Below are 19,617 nucleotides of genomic sequence, written 5' to 3' on the forward strand. Positions count from 1 at the left end.
TTTATTGTCTTTAAATTTGAAAATACTGACTGGTATTCAACACTTTGAGCAAAACCAAGACAATCACTATCAATCATGAGAAAAGTCTGAAACACTCCAAGAGTGGCGCTTGGAGAAGCTGTGAGTTGAGCTTAAGCTGGGACAATGGCTCCGGAGCATTTGGCCATTCTCCAAAGCTGCAGTTTTGCTTTAGCATCACTCCAGTTTGGTGGTAATCCTGGCAGACAGGGATTTATACTTTGGTTTGTCTGTTGCCATTGCTGCAAGAGGTCTTGCTGGATGTTACTTTCCCCGCGGGTGTTGTGTGTCTGCCTGTACATCTAAGGGCATGAAACACTCAATGGGGCAGTTGACGTTCTGTCAGGAGGGAAGGAAATCAGTTAGTGCTCTGTCCTGTAAGGACGGACACTTCCGTGCTGTTGTTTGGGCTGAAGATTGCTGCCAGCAGTTGGGCTTCCTCAGCACAAAGCACACAAGCTGGTTTAGAAGTGAAGACTAGGAAATCACTACATGCACCACCACCTCAGCCAGAGCATGCAGGAACACCCCAGAACTAGCCAAGACGTCCTACTGATGTGAGTGTGGCACCCAACACCACGTGTGGAAGGGTGAGCTCAGTGACCATTTGCTGGATCAGTGGCTGGACCATGCACTTGTGACCGAGCAGAGCACACTGCACACTACTCTCACCCTCGAGCCCTGTGCGGCCCCCGTGCAGAGAAGGGAAGTGTACTCACAGTGTTCGTGGCCTGGTGGTATCTCTGTGTAAACTGTGTGTAGGTGTGGCCAGCAGAGCCTTCGGGGGCCACCTCCACGCTGGGTCTGCGGCAGTTGTCACAGCGCCAGCCCTGGGGAAACACAACACGTGTGCACTGGTCAGACCATGCTGAGGCAGGCAGCCAAGGAGCTGCCAGCGTTCAGACCATCACCAGAGAGGCCGAGATGCAAGTATTTAAGCTCTTCTGCTAATTGTTTGCCTCTTACAAAGGCCTGTTTTGGCCAGGCATTAGGCACCATCTGACCTGAAACCCAGCAGTCTTAGAACCGCCCTCAGTACAGCCTCCTCTCTTCGCCTGTATTCAACATGCCAAGTCCCTCCCGCTTACCTGCTGTCCTCCATAACAAGTGCAGGAGCAGATGGCCCCAAAGTACTCCTTCTGCCACTGCTCTCCAACTTGGTACATCTTCCCATCATCATAGCATGTGGTCTCATCTGTGGAGGAATGGGCAGAGCTCAGCTGCACAGCCTGGGCTTGGCTCCAAGCAGTCTCAGAGCAGGTTGGTGCTCAGAACAGGAGCCTCTAGCCAGTGCACTCTCCCTGTCTGACTGGAGGCTCACTGACTGGCAGGGAGAACATCAGTCATTTTTATAGCTCTCCAGACACTTCAAACTAGAGCATGGGGGTATTTGCATGACAAGAGCAATAGAGTTTAATTCAGTGTGAAGTCAGGGGACATTCAGGTGACAAGCCCTGCAGGAAAGTCCTGTGTTACTGATTAGGGTAATCCACACCCCTTGGTGTGGTGACATGGCCCTCTTGTGTAGCTCCAGGATCACAGGCAGCCAGATGCTGAGTGTGCTGTGACCTCAGCTAACAACAGAGGGTTTTCTTCTTGTCAAGCTTGGCAATGTGACTTTTATGCCTTCAGCTCTTGTGAGGACAGATTCAATCTGTCACAGATTCAGCCTCCCAAACCTGGATCTGACACACTGATACTCTGCTTGTGCCCATGGCAGGACAAGAAGTTAATGGGAAGGGAACTGAGATGCTGAGATTTCCTGAATGGGAGCTCTGATTAACATCCAAAGGGGACTTACGAGGTTCACACTTGAATTCTCCTTTTCCATTTCCAAGGCAAGTGCAGCTCATCATTTGGCCATTCTCTCCCTGCCTGTCCCACTTCTCCCCGATCTTGTAGTTCACACCATTGTCATGGCACCACTCTGGAGAAGGCAAAGGAACAAGAGAAGCAGGAGTTGTTATCTCACACATTGAGGTGGCCCAGCAGCAGAACACCTTGGTGGTGTCTCAGCAACCAACAGAGGGGCAGGAGAAAGGATCTTTTCAGCTTATCCAAGTCCCAAGAAGGAAATGAGTTCCTGCTGGAAATGGATTCAGCTCCTGCAGCTTTCAGCTGCTGAAGACTGTTACAGCTCTAGGAAATGGCTGGAGACTCTTAGGAAAAAAGGATGTGACAAAGAGTGGGGAGGGGGAGAGGAACGTTGACTAACAGGAGAGGAAGAGAAAGGGAATTCAATAGAGATGGGGAAAGAAGGGAGAGAAAAATATTTCAAATGCTCTTTTTCAGCAAATACCTGGTGAAACTGTTATCACAGAGACTGCAAAATGCAACGGGTAAGCCATGTGTATTAAATAATGCAATATAAACATGAATCCTGTAAGACAAGAGTCTTCCCTGCAGTCACTCCTCTGAGGCCATGCAAATTGCAGAAATACCCTCTTATGCTAAGCTTACTCTACAGTTTAAATCAGCTGGGTATGTGTTGTGCTAAACCACTCAATCACAGACTTTTCTTCCATCCCCTTCCACGAAGTTTGAGATTCTTCCAGGTAAAACCCAGCCCTGCAAACATAAAGCTTAGTGCCCCAGCAGAGGGGCTGCCTGCAGAGCTTCAAAGAGCTGCTGAGAAAACCACCACATCATCGGGGTTGGAAGGGACCTCTGGAGATCATCTGGTCCAACCCTCCTGCCATGGCAGGGCCACACCTGGCTCCACAAGTTGCTTTTGCTTTGCGAAGCAGCCTTGATACTTGCTGTAATACCCACTGAAATCCACATAAGTTCTGTCTGGCCCATGACAATGATGTGTGTACTTAGGACATGCAGATTCAACCATAATCTAATATTCAAAGCCATCTTCTCCACTGGCACTTAGGCCTCTTGCCTAGCTAACTCTTACCCATTACCTGGATGTGCATGGCAAGGGTGGGGAAAATAAACCATTTCCCTTTGGTGAACAAGTCATTACGTCAATACAACATTGCTCATTGCTGAGGCAGTGAGTGGCACTACTAGCTAAGCTGCACAGCTCAGGAGCAACCCCAGTTTTCCATCACTTCTCATGATGCAAAACACTGCTTTGGTTCCAAAACTTCAGAGCCTGCGTTCATCTGCATCATGTTTGGATCAGGTTGGCTCTGTCAAACATGTCATTAGTGCTCAGGGAGCTTGGAGACAGGGATGGTCAAAAGCAAGCTACTCACTAGAAGAGTCGCATCTGAAATGGCCACTGCCAAAGCCTAAACACTGGCACCAGAGCTTAAAGCCAGTTTCAGATAACCGCTCCCATTCCTCGCCAATGGAATAGAAGGAGCCAGTGTAAGTATCAAAGCACTTGTCGTCAGCTGGCTGGTTTAGTCCTTCAGACACTGGAACAGAAAGAGAGGAAACAGGCATCACACACAGCAATAGGAGCTACTGAAAGACAGAATGATTTTCACTGAATACGTGTGGTTTTTTTCCCCTTACAATATCCTGGCAGTAACGAAGCTCCCCCATGGGCATATCCTTGACAATTCTGTCAGCAGTCCAGACTCCCTGTGATTCATTTTCCATTTGCATGTGTCAGAGAGGTTGAATGATAAAAAAAGCTGACATGAGGGCTATTTGCATTTTAATTTGCCAAGTTTTAAGCAAGTGTGAGTTTCTGCATTTGCTGCTGGAGAGCAACAACCTAACTTAGCCTGGTTTTGAGAGAAGAGTGCTGTGAGATGCTGAGTAACAGCAGGAGCTTGGTAGCTGCATGTGCACGTTTTTGAGGTGCTTCAGATTCTAGCTCATGGCAGGGGGATGGGAGGAGACCAGGCCAATGTAGAAATCAGGAGGGACTGATTTCCACGCTAGGTATGTGCCTTGATTGGAAGGTGGGTGTTTCACACCAACAGGTCAGTGTGTGATGATCGAGGTCGAGGATTAATGCTCACAATTCAGTTTGTGACAGACATGAGACAAGCGTGACACTGGAAGGGGAGAAACAGCCTGATTTCCCTGGGAGGCTGCGTGGAGCAGCATAATGGATGGACAAAGTAAATCCTTAACTCTTCATTTCCTCTTCTCCCATCCTGTCTTCCTCTTCTTTTTGACCTCAAAATACACACAGGAGGAGCTGGAGGGAGAACCAGTTGTTGACCAGACCCCTGTGCTGGTAAAAGCAAAGCCCAGGTCCCACAGGGTGTGTGTGGGCTCTGAGCTTTCCAGCTGTGGCAAGTGCTGTTTCAGACCACAACTACTTTGTGGTTGGTCACATGGCTTCTAAGTGCTGCCTGTTTGTGCTTGATCAGCATCTCTGCAGGCAGCCTGTCCTGCTGCCAGACCTTCCCAACGGGCTAGTGGTGCTGCTGGATAACTAACAGAGCAGCAGCGACTGACAGAGCAGTTAAGTGGGCCACCAGCACCTTCCTGTAAGCATGACGTGCTATTTGGACAGCAGATCTTTGCTACTGGGAAGGAATGTGCAACACCATCCTGATCCCTGACCTCCTCTTGGGGCAGGAAACGTCAGATCTCTTGCTTTCTCCTGGGCATTGATCCTAGAGAAGGAGTGGATAGTGCCTCAAAGCACATTCTTCATGATTAGACAGCAGATCAGAATAGCTGTAGTCACACAGTCAAGTGTGCCAGTTATCCAAAACCGGTGGACCCCACAAACCACTTGTCCTGGTGTCCTGCTATGACCTCTCCTGTGTCAGCAGAAGCTTCGTTTCTGAACTGTTCCCAAGCCTGGGTACCAGGTAGGTTGTCTTGAGTAAGGGAAGTGGGGCAGGGACAGCACAGGTTCACCGAGGCTCCATAAAGCTTTTACTTACCAGTATTGCCAACTGTGACCACCTCCTCCAACACCTTTTGTCTCCGGTGATCTTTCAGGGCTTCCACTATAATGTTGTAGGTGGCCCCTCTTGTAAGACCAGTGAGTGTAGCACTGGAGGAAGTGCCAGGAACCCTGAACTGTAACAAGAGGAATGCCAAGTCACCGGAAAGGGAGGAGTAATTACTCCTTAGGTAAATAGGAAAGACACAGGGGTTTAGGTTGACTTCTATGCTCTGCATATGATGGAGTCAGCCCCAACGAAGCTAGAATTTCTTCTGGACTATGGTTCATGAAGGATGTGTTATTACCATCATTTCAGGGAAACAGAAACCAAGGGAGACAAAGGAGAAGCACTAAAAGAGACTTTGGCTTGGGAAATCAGCATCTGTCTTTGAAACTCCCAACCATCTCCCCAACCGCCCCCTTCCCTGGGGATGCTGACAACATTCCAAGGGCTTTCTGGTTTAGTAGTTTTATCTTGTAGCCTTCTCTGTGAAGGAGAGGAGAGAGGCATTTGTCCTTCCTGGTTTCAGTTACATGTTAAAAAGACTCATGAAGCTAACTCTCACTGCCACTCCCTTAACACAGCAAAGGGACTGGACTCCCAAGAGATGCCGAGTACCACAGGTGAGGCTAACACCATTCCTATGCCAGGACAGTTCAGTTACCTGCAGAGTATCCTCGTCCTGGCTGACTGGATGACATGAGATGATGTATTCAGAACTCTCCAGCAACGGCCTCCAAGAGACGGTTGTTTGAGAAAGAGCTTCTTGTCCTGTGGTGTCGTTGCGCCGCGGCCCACGGGAGTGGGGGTAGGAAGGTTCCACTATGATGGGTACCTGGTACCCAGGGATTTCAATTGCTTCATCTACATTTGGTGGTTGCCTCCTTGACCCCGGCCTAAGGGGCGTTGCTGTAGTGGGTACAGGCCGTCTGTAGCCGTGCTCTTCAAAGAAGACTTGTTGACCCTGGTGTCCTATTGTCTGCGGGTGCCCAGAGGTGCCTGGGAGTTGGATACCATTTCCATTGTCATACCTATTGTTGGTGAGGTAAGGGGTGCCCTCATCGATGGAAGGTACGTCGAGAATGTCGGGTTGGTTGGGGTGAGGTCTGGTAATCAGTGTGGGAAGATCATCTAGCCAAAAAGAAGGTGAGAAGCCATAAAGGAAAGTGTTAACAATGGTAAATTAAATAGAGTTGAGGCTGTACACTGCTCCAAGCATCAGAGACTAGCAATCATCCCAAAATGCAACACACTTTGTGTGACCTTGTTGTGATTGTGAAGGAAATTTCTATCTTTAGACATATTTATATACATGTATATCCTTAATATATAAGCATAAGAAGGGTGTTGGTATGAAGTTTTCATACAGCTGAGCAAGTTTTGAATGCTACAACCCAAAGAAGCCACCACTGCTCAAACTGAGTAGAAACTATTACAAGAGATACCCACAGGTTACCAGTCAAAGGTGTGTAGTAAGAAACTAACTTCTTGGTCACATTTGGATATCCAGCTGGTATTTTGCTTGCTACAGGTATGTCAGTCTTGCATTGTGGATGTTGTACAGTAAGAGAAATGCGATGGGGAACAAATTAAAGTATCCTGCCCTTGAGGCTATCAGGTGCTGGATGGTAATGTGAGTGTTTGTTAATCCTAATTCAATTGTCAGTTAGGTACCCAGGCAGGAATCAAGCACCAAGCATGCTGTTTTGTTCTTGATGTTCAAACACACCTATATGTGATTAATGTAACTTCAGAATCTTACCTCTTGCATCCCAGAAAGGAAAACCTCCCTACAAAGCCTGCTTGACTCAAAAAAGTGTGGCTGAATGGTGTGAACAGGATACTTTAAATAACATTATTATTTCAGTCCTGAGATTATATTCCCCATGGATGTCCCCAGTGGAAGACATCATCTCCTGCTGGCACACGACAATCCAGAGCTTTGTTTTACCTGTCCTTTTCCTGCCAATCAGTGGTTCACTCTTTTGATTGTTCTTCACAGCAATGATGTAGATGATGTATTCAGTTCCTGGTTCCAAACCTAGGGAAGGAAGAAGGACACAAAGCAATCTGAAATTTAAGAGCTGCTTTTCTTTTATGATTATGTGTGGGATCTAGGGTAGAAAGGGAGGCGGGTATTGGCTACAGTATGGGTATTTTGGATCTGAGGTTTTCAGGACAGTACAAAGAGTCCGGCCTCCTGCTCCTCAGAGCAAGTTTCAAATCTGACCATGCCAGCTGGGATCACGGATGCTGCAGACACAAAGCAAAATGAATCTTCACAACACGTGACTGACGGGGTGCCAGAGTCAAAGGGGTTTTTCCTTGAATGGATGATAGTTGTGGTGACAGTGGAAACAAACACCTGTGGATTGTTCTAACCTGATGGCTGGTCTGCTCAGCTAAGTGTATGATGTTAGTAGGACATGTGTCCTTATAAAACCACTGCCTGTCATTAGAAACCACAATAAATGGACAAAATTTGTCTTTCTCTTAGCTCACCACCAACACATTTTATGATTAGGCCTTCAACCTCTCCCTTCAATTTTAAGCAATTCAGGTGAAGAGCTCCCAAACAAGAGAGAGACAGGTACCAGTAATAGTAGCCTCAGTGGTGCCGGGCCGAGGGCGAGGCAGAACCTCCTTGACTGGTGAGCCAGGTTTCTCATATCTGATGATGTAGCCTGTGATCTTGGCTCGTGGAGGCTGCCAGGTAACCAGGAGGGAGTTGCTTGTGGTTGTAAGGAAGCGCAGGTTAGAAGGAGCATCAATAGCTAGGTGAAAACAAAAGGACACAAGTCAAACACAGTAAAGGCAAGCATATTCTTCACCTGAACTTCATCTTCTTGACACCCTTCTTAAACTCAGGAGTAAAATCTATTGCTGCAAGTCGCAGTAAGTATTATATGGGATCAGACATAGAAAACTGATTGACCATATGTGATTGCTATGTTGTTTGCATGAGCAGAAAAGTCAGACAAGATCCTTACCAGTGGAGGCATCAATCACTACTGGGGAACTGCGTGCATTCTCGTTCAGAGTGTAAAGGTAGATCTTGTAATCATTGCCAGGCTGCAAGCCTAAAATGAAGTTGAAACATAATTGTTAGTAAACTGAGGAAGCCATCTACGGAGGGGCATCAGAATGTCTTCCAACAAATTCTTCTTGAAGACTAGTTTTCATGACTCAGATACTTTTCCCACCTTTTGTTCCTATAGTATTTCTCTCCAAAGAAATTTAACTACAAAACAAGAACCCAGTGTACCTTCTGATATGACCCTGGAAGCTCCTGTGCCTGCAGAAGCCCCTCACTTACCAGTGATCATGTACGTCCTAACATCAGGGCTGATGGTCCTTTGAATGGGGTTCTGCCCACTTGCTGGGACAGCATCAATTTGGAAGCCAGTGATGGTCTCAGTCTTGGTTCTCCAGGTTATGGTGATGGTTGTCTCAGTGGCATCTGTCACACGGGCCCTGCGAGGGGGACTAACATCTGCACCAGAAGGAAAAGGCCTCCTGTCAGTACAGTGGGGACTCTGAATCTCACCAGCTAAGTGTTTGTGAAAGCCCTTGCTGGAGCTTTGTATAGAGCCCTACTTCTGACACAGTAGGATCTCAGCCTCTGCACCCAGCACAGTACCAACTGGTCATTTGTGAGAGGCTCACTACTTACTTTCAAGAGTGGTGACCACCCCTTGGGCTGGTCGGCTGGTCAGAGAGTCCTTCAGGGCATACACACTCACTTCATACTTGGTTGCTACCTAGAATGGACAGTTACAACATGTTATCAGAAGGAGGTGGCGCATTGAGAAGTAGTCCTGCCCTCATTCAGCATTTGTCAGTCACATTTCTCAATCACCAGTCACTGAAGCATGAAGCCTTAAAATAACTGAAATCAGTGAAGGATTGATGGATAATTCTAATTATTTCCAGCTATAACAAAAGAGTACACATGGACCTTGCTGATAACACCATTAGTGCATGCACATATGAACACACAGGAGCAGAGGAAATCCTGGAAGAAGTGTATTTGTCATCCCTCACTTTGGAATCAGTACTTCAAAACTGATTCTCTGGAAAAACCTGCTTTACCTCCTGTTTATCCTGGGGTTAATGGATGCCATTTGCTGTGATAAGGTGCTCTTGCTGTGAAGAGAATGGTGGAAGTTACAACGTGGTCTTTCATCCTTGTCTGCATCAGACCAGGAGTCCACGTAGAGGAGAATGTTTTTTTAAGGTTCATTTTTGAAAGGCTCATTTTTGAAAATGATTCATAAAACTCCTTAAAAACAGATCAGTAGCTTTTTAAGATAGCAGGAACCATAAAAGCAGTGATTTTCAGCCTTTTCCAGTTCAGGAACTTCTGAAATGTTTCCAGTGGAGAAGATGGCTATGTAGCAAATTTAAGCCTACTCACAAAAGACTTGCATTTTGTACTTATATTTTGCAGATGTCTTAAAAACAGGCAAAAGACTGCCAGAGCTCCCATATCACAGCTTGAAAACCTCTGCTTTAGATCAGCTTATCTGACTTCTTTTGTGAAAGATGAGTAAAAGCATTTTACTGGGTTATTGTTGATTGTGAACTTGGTAATTTGCATTTGATTAAGGCATCCAGTCTGTCTGTGCTCAGTGAGGAAGGGAAAAGAATGCAGATTCAGCAGGCCAACACTTTGCCTTCTAAAAGCTATGGTAACAAGTAGTAAAAGTCTGACTAACCATCGGCTTCAAACTCAGTCATACCCTTAGGAGCTGGAGTGACCTACTCCAGCTCAAGTTCCTGACCCAAGAATTTGAAATTGCCACAGGTTTTCCTAACATCTTCCCACAACATGGTCTTCATTACACAGAGAAAAGAGTTACCATTAATCCAGACACGACAGCAGATGTACTGTCTGGAGAAAGGTTGATTTCTTTCATAGGACCAGTCTTTTCTTTGGGGTTCACTCTGACTCTGTAGCCAGTGAGGCGGACATTTGGTGCATTCCAGTTGACAGTAAGACTGGTGGGAGTCACCTGAGTAAACTTCAGGTTTGTTGGAGGTGGAATTGCTGCAAAAATCCATATTGGCAGATGGTTAGTTTAAAGAAAACAGTCTTGGATAAAACAATATTTTGTCCTGAACAGGAGACAGGTTTAGGCTCAAAATAGATGGGCAGGAAAGTGGTATGCCTTCTGCAAACACAGGCATAAAGCTCTGTGGAAGGGGACAAGGAATTCAGGAGGAGGTGCTCAAATCTACAGTAATACTTTTCAGCAGAAATAATGAGATCTTGATGCTTCAGCCCTGAAGTTAGCTGAGTAACAGCACTTGCTGTGATATAAGGCAAAGGCTTTGGGACATGTTTAAATCTGCAGTAGGCCTGTCTGGTTTAATTCTGCTTTTCATCACACAGCTAATAGTTCAGTCCTGCTTCACTTGCCTATCTCTGTTCATTTCTAAAATAGGACGGATGATTTACAAAAGTAAGTAGGAAGCAGGCTCAGGAATCGCAAAGAGAATATAAAAATACTGCAAATGCAGAGGGGAAGCATTTTACAGCCACTTACACAAGTGTAAATTACTACACAGAGAGCAAGGCAATGGAAAAGCAGAGCTGTGGTGGCCATAAGGCTCATCACGCAAGAGCCTGTTCATGAGCAAACACATCTAATGTCTTTGAAAACAAATGTTTACATAAAAAGGAGCATCCATTGAAACATTTTCTTGCCTTACTGCTGGTAGTCCTTGGGCTGTAAACAAGGGAAATATACACTGTTACCATAATGCCCACTATTAGCATGTTGCTGTGAAGTTCTCTAATCTTATAGAGTGGAAATACAAGGTAATTCTTCCTTGTTGCTTTGCTCAGAGCTCAATCTGAAGCTCAAGAGAGTCAATGGAAAGTCTTGAATGCCTTCAAATACGCTTTTGAAGAGCCCGCAAAGGGTAAACCAGAGAGTGGGGTTTAAAAGTGACTATATTTGCATTTCTGGCAGGTAGTCAGCCAGCTGTTCCAATCATTACAGCACTTTGCTTCAGTTTAGCATAACAATCTGTACACTAGGAATCACTGTCTTCATTACACCCCTGGAATTATAGGGCTAACTTTTCATCCACAGATGAACAGAAGACCTTTATTACAGAGGTGCTACCTTTGCCATAAAGACATGTCTGGTAGTGCTGGAAGGTTTGCAATTACTTCCTTATTGCTGGAAGTAATTTTATCAGCTTCCTTTTTCTTTTTGACAAAGAAATTTGACATGTATTCTACATGGAGCTGGATGAGACTGGCACATAAAGGACTCTCCTGAATGGAGTATGTCCTTTTCTTGTGGAGGTGATGTGAGCAGAGGCATGGGCATGCACATGGGCTGTAGTCCTTAGGGCAATGCCAGTGAAGAATCTAGAGGATCTGTGAGACCCGAGGGTTAAGCAGTCTCCTAGCCCTTCATGCTCATCTTTTGCTCCATACAACACCAAGGACCCTGGGGAATGAAAGCTGCCCTGGTCTCTCTACTGTTGGCTGCTGCTGCTTGCAGGTGCCCCACATCCTAAAGACAAGACAAGACAAGAGCATTGTGAGAGGGTGGTTCACCATGAATTAGGCTTTGTGAGTAGGGACCGGACATTACTGATCCACTTGAGGACTAAGAGAAGGCTGTGAATCGACATTCTTCCTTCCTCTAGAATCTGCTCCTTCAATGCTGCCAATCTTTCCTGCATTCCCTACCTTCCCTGATGTGTATGTAGGCTGACTCTGCTGGCAGACAGCTCTCCAGCACCAACTAAGTCATCTCTCAAGAGCATTCACATCCCCTCAGCTGCCCCGGGGCTTCCCCGGCACGGATTTGGGCATGGAAGCACACTTTACCCAACAGGGCAGAAGCCACTGCTGCCATGGCCTGCTGGGTGGTGTAGTTAAAGGTGTACCTGTGGACTGGGTCCCAGTGAGGGGCAGGCTCTCCATGTCATCGTATATGGCAACGATATTGATAGTGTACTCAGAACCTGGCCTGAGGCCATGCAGCTCAGCAGTGTCTTCTTCGCCACCTGGGGCCGGCAATAGCTCATGGATTCCATCCTCAGGGCTTGAGTAGGTCACCCTGTACCTGGTGACTTGCCCCTGCGGGCTTTCCCAAGCAATTTTGATGGAATCAACATCCACCTCAGTGAATGTTAGTCCTTTAGGGCGGTCAATGTCTGTTAGGCAAATTAACGGGAAGAGGTTATGTGATAAAAAGCAGGTTGTGGGTGAGGAAAATAAAAAGCACTTCTATTACATGCAAAGCAGTTTTTGGTTTTGCGCAGGAGAGGGGGACTTGATTCTCCTCTGTGCTGCACCTTGCACACATGCTTACACCGTGCTGACTGAGGCTGGGAGCCTGCAGGTGCCAGACAACAGGAAGGCGACCTTGGCCTTGGTGAAACTAAAAGCACTTGCATTACAACCTTCAAAGCACCCAGGCCACCAATCCTTACCTATATTTGAAAGCCATTAGCACCAAACCCCTTTTACACAACTCTCGCAGCATTAAGCTACCTTCATGTGGTCAAGAGGAAAAAAGGAAGCGGGAATTTTAAGCCGTTTCTACCATCAGAGCCAGTAACAGGTTCCTAGTGCTAAAGGCCACCAGTCAACCCACCTGCCTTGGGAAGTTTGGATTCATGCTGCATTTGCTTTTCACTATTGTAAGCTGCTGTGCAAAGCACCAGTGCAAGGAGAATCAGTCCCTCTGTTTTCTTTCATAAATTAATATCCAATTAACACACTCATCAAGAAAGCAAATTACTCAGTATATTATAGTTTCATATCAGTTAGAAACAAACTTTTTAGCTTCATATTGAGTGCACAGGGAATGTCCACAGGTGCAACTGGGTGATATGCACGCTTCCTACTTCCATCAATTCATCAGCTTTCCCTAGCAAGGTGAGAGCTCAGTGCTAGACAGCAAGGTAAGTGAGCCTTGCTCCACAGGAGTGGCTACCACAGAGCTATACCCATTTGTTACACAAAAGGCAAGCATCTGGCATATCATTTTTATATTGGATCCAAATTATGCTTTTCTACAGGATTTCGACTCTTATTTGCCATGTTATATTAGTTCTGAATTTTCTACATTTTCTAGTTGGCAAAGGTGATTTTTGTCCAGGAATTTGTTGGTTTGAAATTGATGTGGACCCTTTTCCCATCTCTGCAAGGCTTCAGTGAAGCTCCTCTTGTCTTTAGGACAATTCTGTAAGTATTTGGGGCTGAGCTGTGGTGCTGAATACAAGCCCGAGCAAGGGAATAACATGTATGAAAATCCCTATCCCAAAGGTGTCCCTGAAAAAGGCACTTGACATCAGAGGTGTCCCTCTGGGTTACATGTTCCCTCTTGCCTCCTCTTTAGGGCCAGTAATCACCTTTGCCACCTAGCTCCAGAAAGATCTTTGCACATTTTTTCCCACTGATTGGCTGATGGCAAACAAAACCCCAAAAGACTTTGTGGCTTTAGTGAAAGAAAATCAGAAGCACAGCATTTTGAGGGGGTGAGACACTGCGTTTTGCCACCGTCGGAGGGAAGGAAACAGCATTTTTTGCCAGCATCTGCAATTTAGGTGCATGGTACTTATCACAGGGCAGAGACCACTTTGCATTCTCCTGGAGACTAGGCAGCTGCCCCTTGCTTTCACTGGGAATGTGACACTGCACGGTAGACATCAATAGATAACACTTGTTTCGTTACCATGAAGTGAAATACATACTGGTGACAGCTGTCTCTACCAAGGGGAGGCTCTCTCCGTTCTGATTCTGAGCGTAGACACTGACCATGTACTCAACTGTGGGTTGCAGTCCTTCAATAGTGACTTGTGTTTGATCTGGCAGGAAAGAACAACATTAGTCCATCAGAACTGGCCTCTAAGTAGCCTTGAATGAAGGGCCTGTATAAGCCATACTATGAATAAACATCATTAAAACAAGATTGGATTGACATATCAAGTTTGCCTTTTGCTTGCACTGTGCTTCCCTGGCAGTGCACAAGACAGCATCTGCCATTTGTACCTGCTTTCAAGCCCCACAGCTACCAGGAGGGCAGGTCAGCACAGTAGAAAAAATAAAGCAAGAGAAGACCAGCTTTCAGCATTTTCTGGACTAAGTCTGACCATTAACCCAACTGCATCCCAAGCATCCCTAGAGTGCTAATCACTGCTGATCCTAAAAAATGCACTGTGCTCCTGAGAGCAACCCAAGAGCTGACTTGGCAAGCTCTATGGTAATGAGGCCAAGCCTGCAGCCTGTATGACTGAGTCCATGCTATGAGCAAGGGCCACATTATGGCACCTTCAGAAGTATTTCAGAGGAAGTTTTGCTGGGTGCTAGAAAATCCAATGGCATTTCTTCGAAATCCAGGTGCCTTTCAGAGACACTGAGGTTTCCAAAAGCAGTATGCAAAGATTTCAGGGCAAAAATTTGCCCTAGCGTCTCCTGAATGAGACCCAACTGAAGTCAGCAGGATGGCAAAAATAGGTACAAGCAGGAGAGAGTTTGGCTTCGAGCATATGCCTAGTGCCTGATAGTGTTGATTCTGGTGGCCACATCTTTCATTCTTTACAGATCTGGTGAAGGATGTCACTTGCTTTTACCTGCAGGGACATTTTTAGTCTTTGTAGGCCCATGTCCTTTCTTGGGGACAGCTGTCACACGATACCCTGTGACTGGGGATGTTGAAGGGAGCCATCTGATGCTGATACTGTTGTCCTGGACATCGGTAACTTGCATCTGGGATGGTGTGTCTATTTCTGGGCAACAAAAAAAGTTTTTTTCTGAGTATGTTGGTACAGGAAACCCTCCCCTCACTGTTGCCTCCTAGCTGAATTTTATTCTGCTGTTTCTTTTCTAGGCTGTGCTTTTTGGAACACCAAACACGTTGCTATTTATTGATCCCTCATGGTAGACCAGAGCAAAAAAGCCTTAACCAAGATGTGTGGGTGACTGACCTCATATCAATGTTAGCTGAGGATTTTTGTTGTTTTAAAGGCTACTAAATGCCTTTATCCTCAGCTACAGTAGGAGTAGGATTAGGCTATATCCAGATGAGGAGTGAGATGACAATCCTGGAGTTAGAAAGCCAGGTCTCATCAGGATCACATAACATGACAGTGTGCCACAAGCACCAGAGTTAAGCCAAGAGTGACCCCATGATACAAGAGCCCAACAGGATTCTCACTCTGAAATAAGCAGTCAAATACTGCTTGTATCCCCATCAGGACTCCACAGGGTGTCCCTCCACCAAAAGTCCAAGTCCACAGAAGATCCCCTTCTGTGTCATGTCGTTATCATGCTGGGGCACCATGATACACAGCTCCACTGAAAGTGATGGGCTTACAACATAGCCCATGATGCGTAAAAGAAACCAGGGATCAGTGATACAAATTTATGCAGATAATTGAACACAAGCTGTAGGGGGGGTTGTCTGTTTTGTTTTGTTTAAACAGGTCTCACCTGTTTTGTAGGTGACAGTGACTGGCTTGCTACTGGCAGGGCTGTCTCCACGGCCAGTTACAGCATACACAGTGATGGTGTAGTCTACACCAGGTTTGAGGCCAGTGATGGTAGCAGTAGACATGGCGCCAGGCACTGTAAATTCCTGCACAGGGCTGCTTCCACCTAAGGAGGGTAGGGTGGAAAAAGAAGTTTAATAGATCTCTCAATTCTACATTTTAAATCATCACCAAACCCAGGACAGTCCTTCATGCATCACTGAAGACAGGACCCTGTTGACTTCAATGGTTGTTGGGTCAAAGTCTTTTTCAGACCAACATGAAGCAAAAAGTGGAATATGTACACAGAACCACCTCTAAATGTCTGGAATGCTCCAGATGCTCTTTCTTTTTGGTAGACAAAAAGTGATTTGCTCTCCTTTAAAAACAAATAAATAAACACCTACATTTTACAATCTTCTCTAAATATGCTGCAAGAATCTCAGAGATATGGGAGTTTTTTGCTTGCTACAGTCAAACCTGCCTTTGCTATTTGCTGTGGTTTTCTAATGGCCTCAGAATAGAGTTTCTGGTCTGCGACTGGCCATAGCAGCCTGCCCTCACCTGTTTCACCATAAGTGATCCGGTAGTATCTGACTGTCACTGCAGGAGCATCCCAGGAAATCACAAGGCTGGTTGGGCTGGTGGGGGTCACTTCCAGGTCCCTTGGAACGTCAGACACTAGAAACAGAGAATTGAGAGAGTTTAAATGCAGTTAATACCCATTGGTTACATATTCCACCTATCATACCATGTTCCTCTGCTACTCATCTCCCTTACTTAGCCCAGTGCACACACCTCTACAAGTGATGTATCTGGTTAAAATCCATCCAGCACTGGGCTAGATTTAATGAAAAAAGCCTGCCAGCCCTAAAGACATCCAACTTGATCTGAAAGTAGCATGGTTTCTCCCCGTTATCTAAATCAGGCCCTACCTCAGTATCATAGACATCTCCTCATAAGCAAAGTTTCATTAGCTGGTAGGGAATATCTAGTTCAACAGCAATTACTTTGCTAGAGGACACCAAAAATCCTCACAGCAACTTTTAGCCAGTGCTCTCTCAAGGCTTACCTGTTGTTTGTTGGCCAACCAAGGGCACGCTCTCCTCTCTGCCATTGATGGCAACGATGCTGACCACGTACTCAGTCCCTGGAAGCAGGTTGGTAAGGGTGATGGAGTTCCGTGACGGGGGCACGCGGTCCTCCTTGGGCCTGCCAGCACCATGCTCTGGGTGATGCCGGATTTTGTAGCCTGTAATGGTTGCACGAGGAGCAATCCAGTGCACGGTGAAGGAGTTAGCAGTTATATCCGAGAAGTCAAGGCCAGTTGGGGAATCGAGAGCTGGGTATTTCAAAGAGATAAGAGACTGAGCTCAGCCAAACTACTGGTTATCATGATCACTAACACGTTTCATTATGCTCAATACTACAATGCTACTAGATCCTAAGCTAAATGCTATTTATCCATAGGACTAAATAAATATTTAGTCAAAAGGAGATCAACATAGGACTAAATAAATATTTAGTCAAAAGGAGATAAACAAGCACTGAAACACAATTGCAGGGAAAGAAAGTATGGCACACACAGACAATGCAGCATAAACAATGCACATGAGCAAACTCCATTACACAGTTATGAAACACGAAAGACTGAATGATAAATATGATAGGCTCTGCCTGGTTGGTTCTCAGGCAGACACCATCAGTACATTCATACCAGGTGCTCTATTTAAAACCAACAGAAGTTCTGGCTCTCAGGCATAAAGAAATGCAAAACCTGATAGTGTTTCCCAAGAGGTGCGTCTGCCTTGTTGTATGATATCTAGATGGCAACCCACCAACGAGGTGGCAATACACAAGAGCAAGCAATAAAGTCCTGTTAATGAATGCTTACTGGGTGGCGTTAATCTTACATGTGTCTCAGCATGCATCTAAGTACCTGTTTTCTGGATTCCAGACAAAGGTGCACTCTCATGTTGCTCAGAAACACTGTAGACTCTCACCAGATACTCAGTACCAGGAAGCAGATCTGTGGAATTTAAGTACAGAAATTCAAGTACAGGAATTCATGTTTCTTTCTTTACAGATAGCTAGAAGTCGTTCAACCTACACAATTTTAACTGTGTTTCTTAAGGGAGAGAATCAGGTTTGACTTGATAGAAGATCTGAACCTCCAGGACAGCCAAAAATTTGAATCTGTTCTTTTTGTGGCATTATGGTTGCTTACAATGTTTTAGCCTGAAGGAGCATGGTATCCTGTATCATTGCTTCATTAGTTTGTGGAGACAGGCTAGAAGCAATTAGTTTTCTACAAGGTCCCTTCTAGTTATCTAGTAGCTTAGTTATGCACCAGGACAGAGCTTTAGCTGATATAAACTGGAACAGAGCCAACGATTTCCAGCACAGCTATTCTAACTCAGACAAGCTTCAGATCTGGCCTCTTATTTTGAAAGTGGGTATTGTCTGTCACTCAACCAACCTGATTCTAGGATGGAAAAAGAAAAGAGACTTCAAATGTAAAAGCTGGAACTTTCTCACCAGCAAAAATTAATGTCAGCTTTTTGAAAATGCCCAATGTTCTGTTGCCATGTCCTGTAAGTTTACAAACAGTGTTTATTTTCTGGTCTCGAGCATACAAAGCCAAAGGAGCAATGACCTTTTGCACATTCTGATCCTTTCCCTGAACCTCTGCACAGCAAGTCCTTGACATTTCTGGCAAACCAGGTGAGTAATAGGTATTTACTCTTAATATCTAACCAGGCTGCAAATCAATGCAATTGACCCACAGCCTGATTCATCACTGTCCTTGGATTGATAGGAAAAAAACTTTCCTGAAGTTTGGCTTTAACTTGGATAAAGCATGTAGCCAAACCCCATTTAGTGTGAGTTTGCAGGAGGCTACTTCAACATCAGCTTAGATCAGCTGAGTATTTGGCCAGTTGTACTTACAGTAAGCAATTTTTCTTTTGCCCCATCTTATGTCATATATAAGGGGCCTCTTTATAATTGTAGGTAACCTACTTACTTGTTAAGATCACCATGTTGTCTGAGGGTGAAATTGTCAGCTCTGCAATATCTTCGTCCTTCTTCACAGGTGAGTAGCGCACCAAGAAGCTGCTCAACACGATGGAAGTTGGTGCGGTCCAAGTCACTCTTATCGTATCAGACCCCACATTAGTGAAGCGGAGATCAGTGGGAGGAGGCACAGCTACATCACAAGGAACAGATCTCTTAGTTCTGTGATTCATAAGAGCTGATCAAGATGTATGTTCAGGGAATCAGCATCTCATGCATAACAGACTACTGGGTCAGATCCATGCAAACAGACTTCTAAACTACGTTCGGTTCTACTATAGTTAAAAATACATCTGTACTACTGTCAGGCTCCTTTAACCTCTTGGCAATTCCTGATACTTGAAATATATCCTGTGGGGCTAATTTGAAAACAAGGTAGCAAGTTTAAGTAACATGCTTCTTGCAGCTATATTTTGTATTACAGATGTGGAGCCAAGAGAGGTTTAAAGTTGCCATACAGCAGCTTATAGATGGAAAAGTAATCTCATCTAGAATTCATACATGCACACATAGGAGAGGAGATGCTATATCACTAATTTACTGTAACTCTACTTCTACTCATGTCAAAGGATTTACAGCCTCAACCACAATAGGATTTCATGCAAGAACCAGTTTTCAGCTCGCCTTCTGCTCATGCACTAGAGAGACCCTTGACGGTGTGGCATGGCTGTCAATGGCATGTACTCAGGGAGTGGCCATTTCATTTCACCTGCATCCTTTGGGGCACTGTGGACAGAGTGGAGCCCCCACTGAAACAGGCTGCTGGAAGCCCAAATAGCTGTCAAGGCTGGAGGGCGTCTGTGGAACTGCTCCACCCTTCGGCACGCTTACTTTGGGGAATCACAGTTTAATAGTCTGCTGAATATACAGCTCGTGTTTCAGGCTCTTGATTCCAGCTGGATCCCAGAAATCTGAATAGCAGATGGTGTATGAGTCTGACAAGTCTGCAGCCATTCACAGTGTTAAAATGCCTGAAATTAGAAACGGCACCTATCTATCCCCAGCTGCCATTTAACAAAAGGAGCGAGCTGGGACTGCCTGGCTTCCCCGCAGTGAGTGGCTGGATTCCTCTTTGGACAAAGCCCCATCCTCCTGGCAGCCAGTGACAGCATGAAACACCGTCCTCATCACAAAACACACAAGTTTGCAAGATTCACCCGTTTGCTGTGTCAGAGTGGTAGGGGGGCTCTCTCCTCCCTTAATG

General features: G+C 45.6%; 1 protein-coding gene across 1 annotated transcript in view; it reads right to left on the bottom strand.

Annotated features, from left to right (window-relative positions):
* Positions 1 to 9: 9 nt before the first annotated feature.
* FN1 (fibronectin 1) overlaps positions 10 to 19,617 on the bottom strand; it is a gene marked incomplete at its 5' end in the record, with an annotated part of 53,310 nt that continues 33,702 nt past the window's right edge. Inside the window, 22 exons of the mRNA XM_010018473.1 lie at positions 10 to 357; positions 738 to 848; positions 1,107 to 1,213; positions 1,820 to 1,945; positions 3,228 to 3,392; positions 4,830 to 4,968; positions 5,500 to 5,966; positions 6,787 to 6,876; positions 7,430 to 7,609; positions 7,826 to 7,915; positions 8,152 to 8,328; positions 8,509 to 8,596; positions 9,698 to 9,885; positions 11,748 to 12,017; positions 13,563 to 13,676; positions 14,442 to 14,597; positions 15,301 to 15,465; positions 15,903 to 16,019; positions 16,411 to 16,680; positions 17,278 to 17,367; positions 18,364 to 18,546; positions 19,571 to 19,617. Coding sequence (XP_010016775.1) covers positions 283 to 357; positions 738 to 848; positions 1,107 to 1,213; positions 1,820 to 1,945; positions 3,228 to 3,392; positions 4,830 to 4,968; positions 5,500 to 5,966; positions 6,787 to 6,876; positions 7,430 to 7,609; positions 7,826 to 7,915; positions 8,152 to 8,328; positions 8,509 to 8,596; positions 9,698 to 9,885; positions 11,748 to 12,017; positions 13,563 to 13,676; positions 14,442 to 14,597; positions 15,301 to 15,465; positions 15,903 to 16,019; positions 16,411 to 16,680; positions 17,278 to 17,367; positions 18,364 to 18,546; positions 19,571 to 19,617 — 3,415 coding nt within the window. The remainder of the gene's footprint in view (positions 358 to 737; positions 849 to 1,106; positions 1,214 to 1,819; positions 1,946 to 3,227; positions 3,393 to 4,829; positions 4,969 to 5,499; positions 5,967 to 6,786; positions 6,877 to 7,429; positions 7,610 to 7,825; positions 7,916 to 8,151; positions 8,329 to 8,508; positions 8,597 to 9,697; positions 9,886 to 11,747; positions 12,018 to 13,562; positions 13,677 to 14,441; positions 14,598 to 15,300; positions 15,466 to 15,902; positions 16,020 to 16,410; positions 16,681 to 17,277; positions 17,368 to 18,363; positions 18,547 to 19,570) is intronic.

The sequence above is a fragment of the Nestor notabilis genome, unplaced genomic scaffold, assembly GCF_000696875.1.
Source record: "Nestor notabilis isolate BGI_N333 unplaced genomic scaffold, ASM69687v1 scaffold3067, whole genome shotgun sequence".
Lineage (NCBI taxonomy): Eukaryota > Metazoa > Chordata > Aves > Psittaciformes > Psittacidae > Nestor > Nestor notabilis.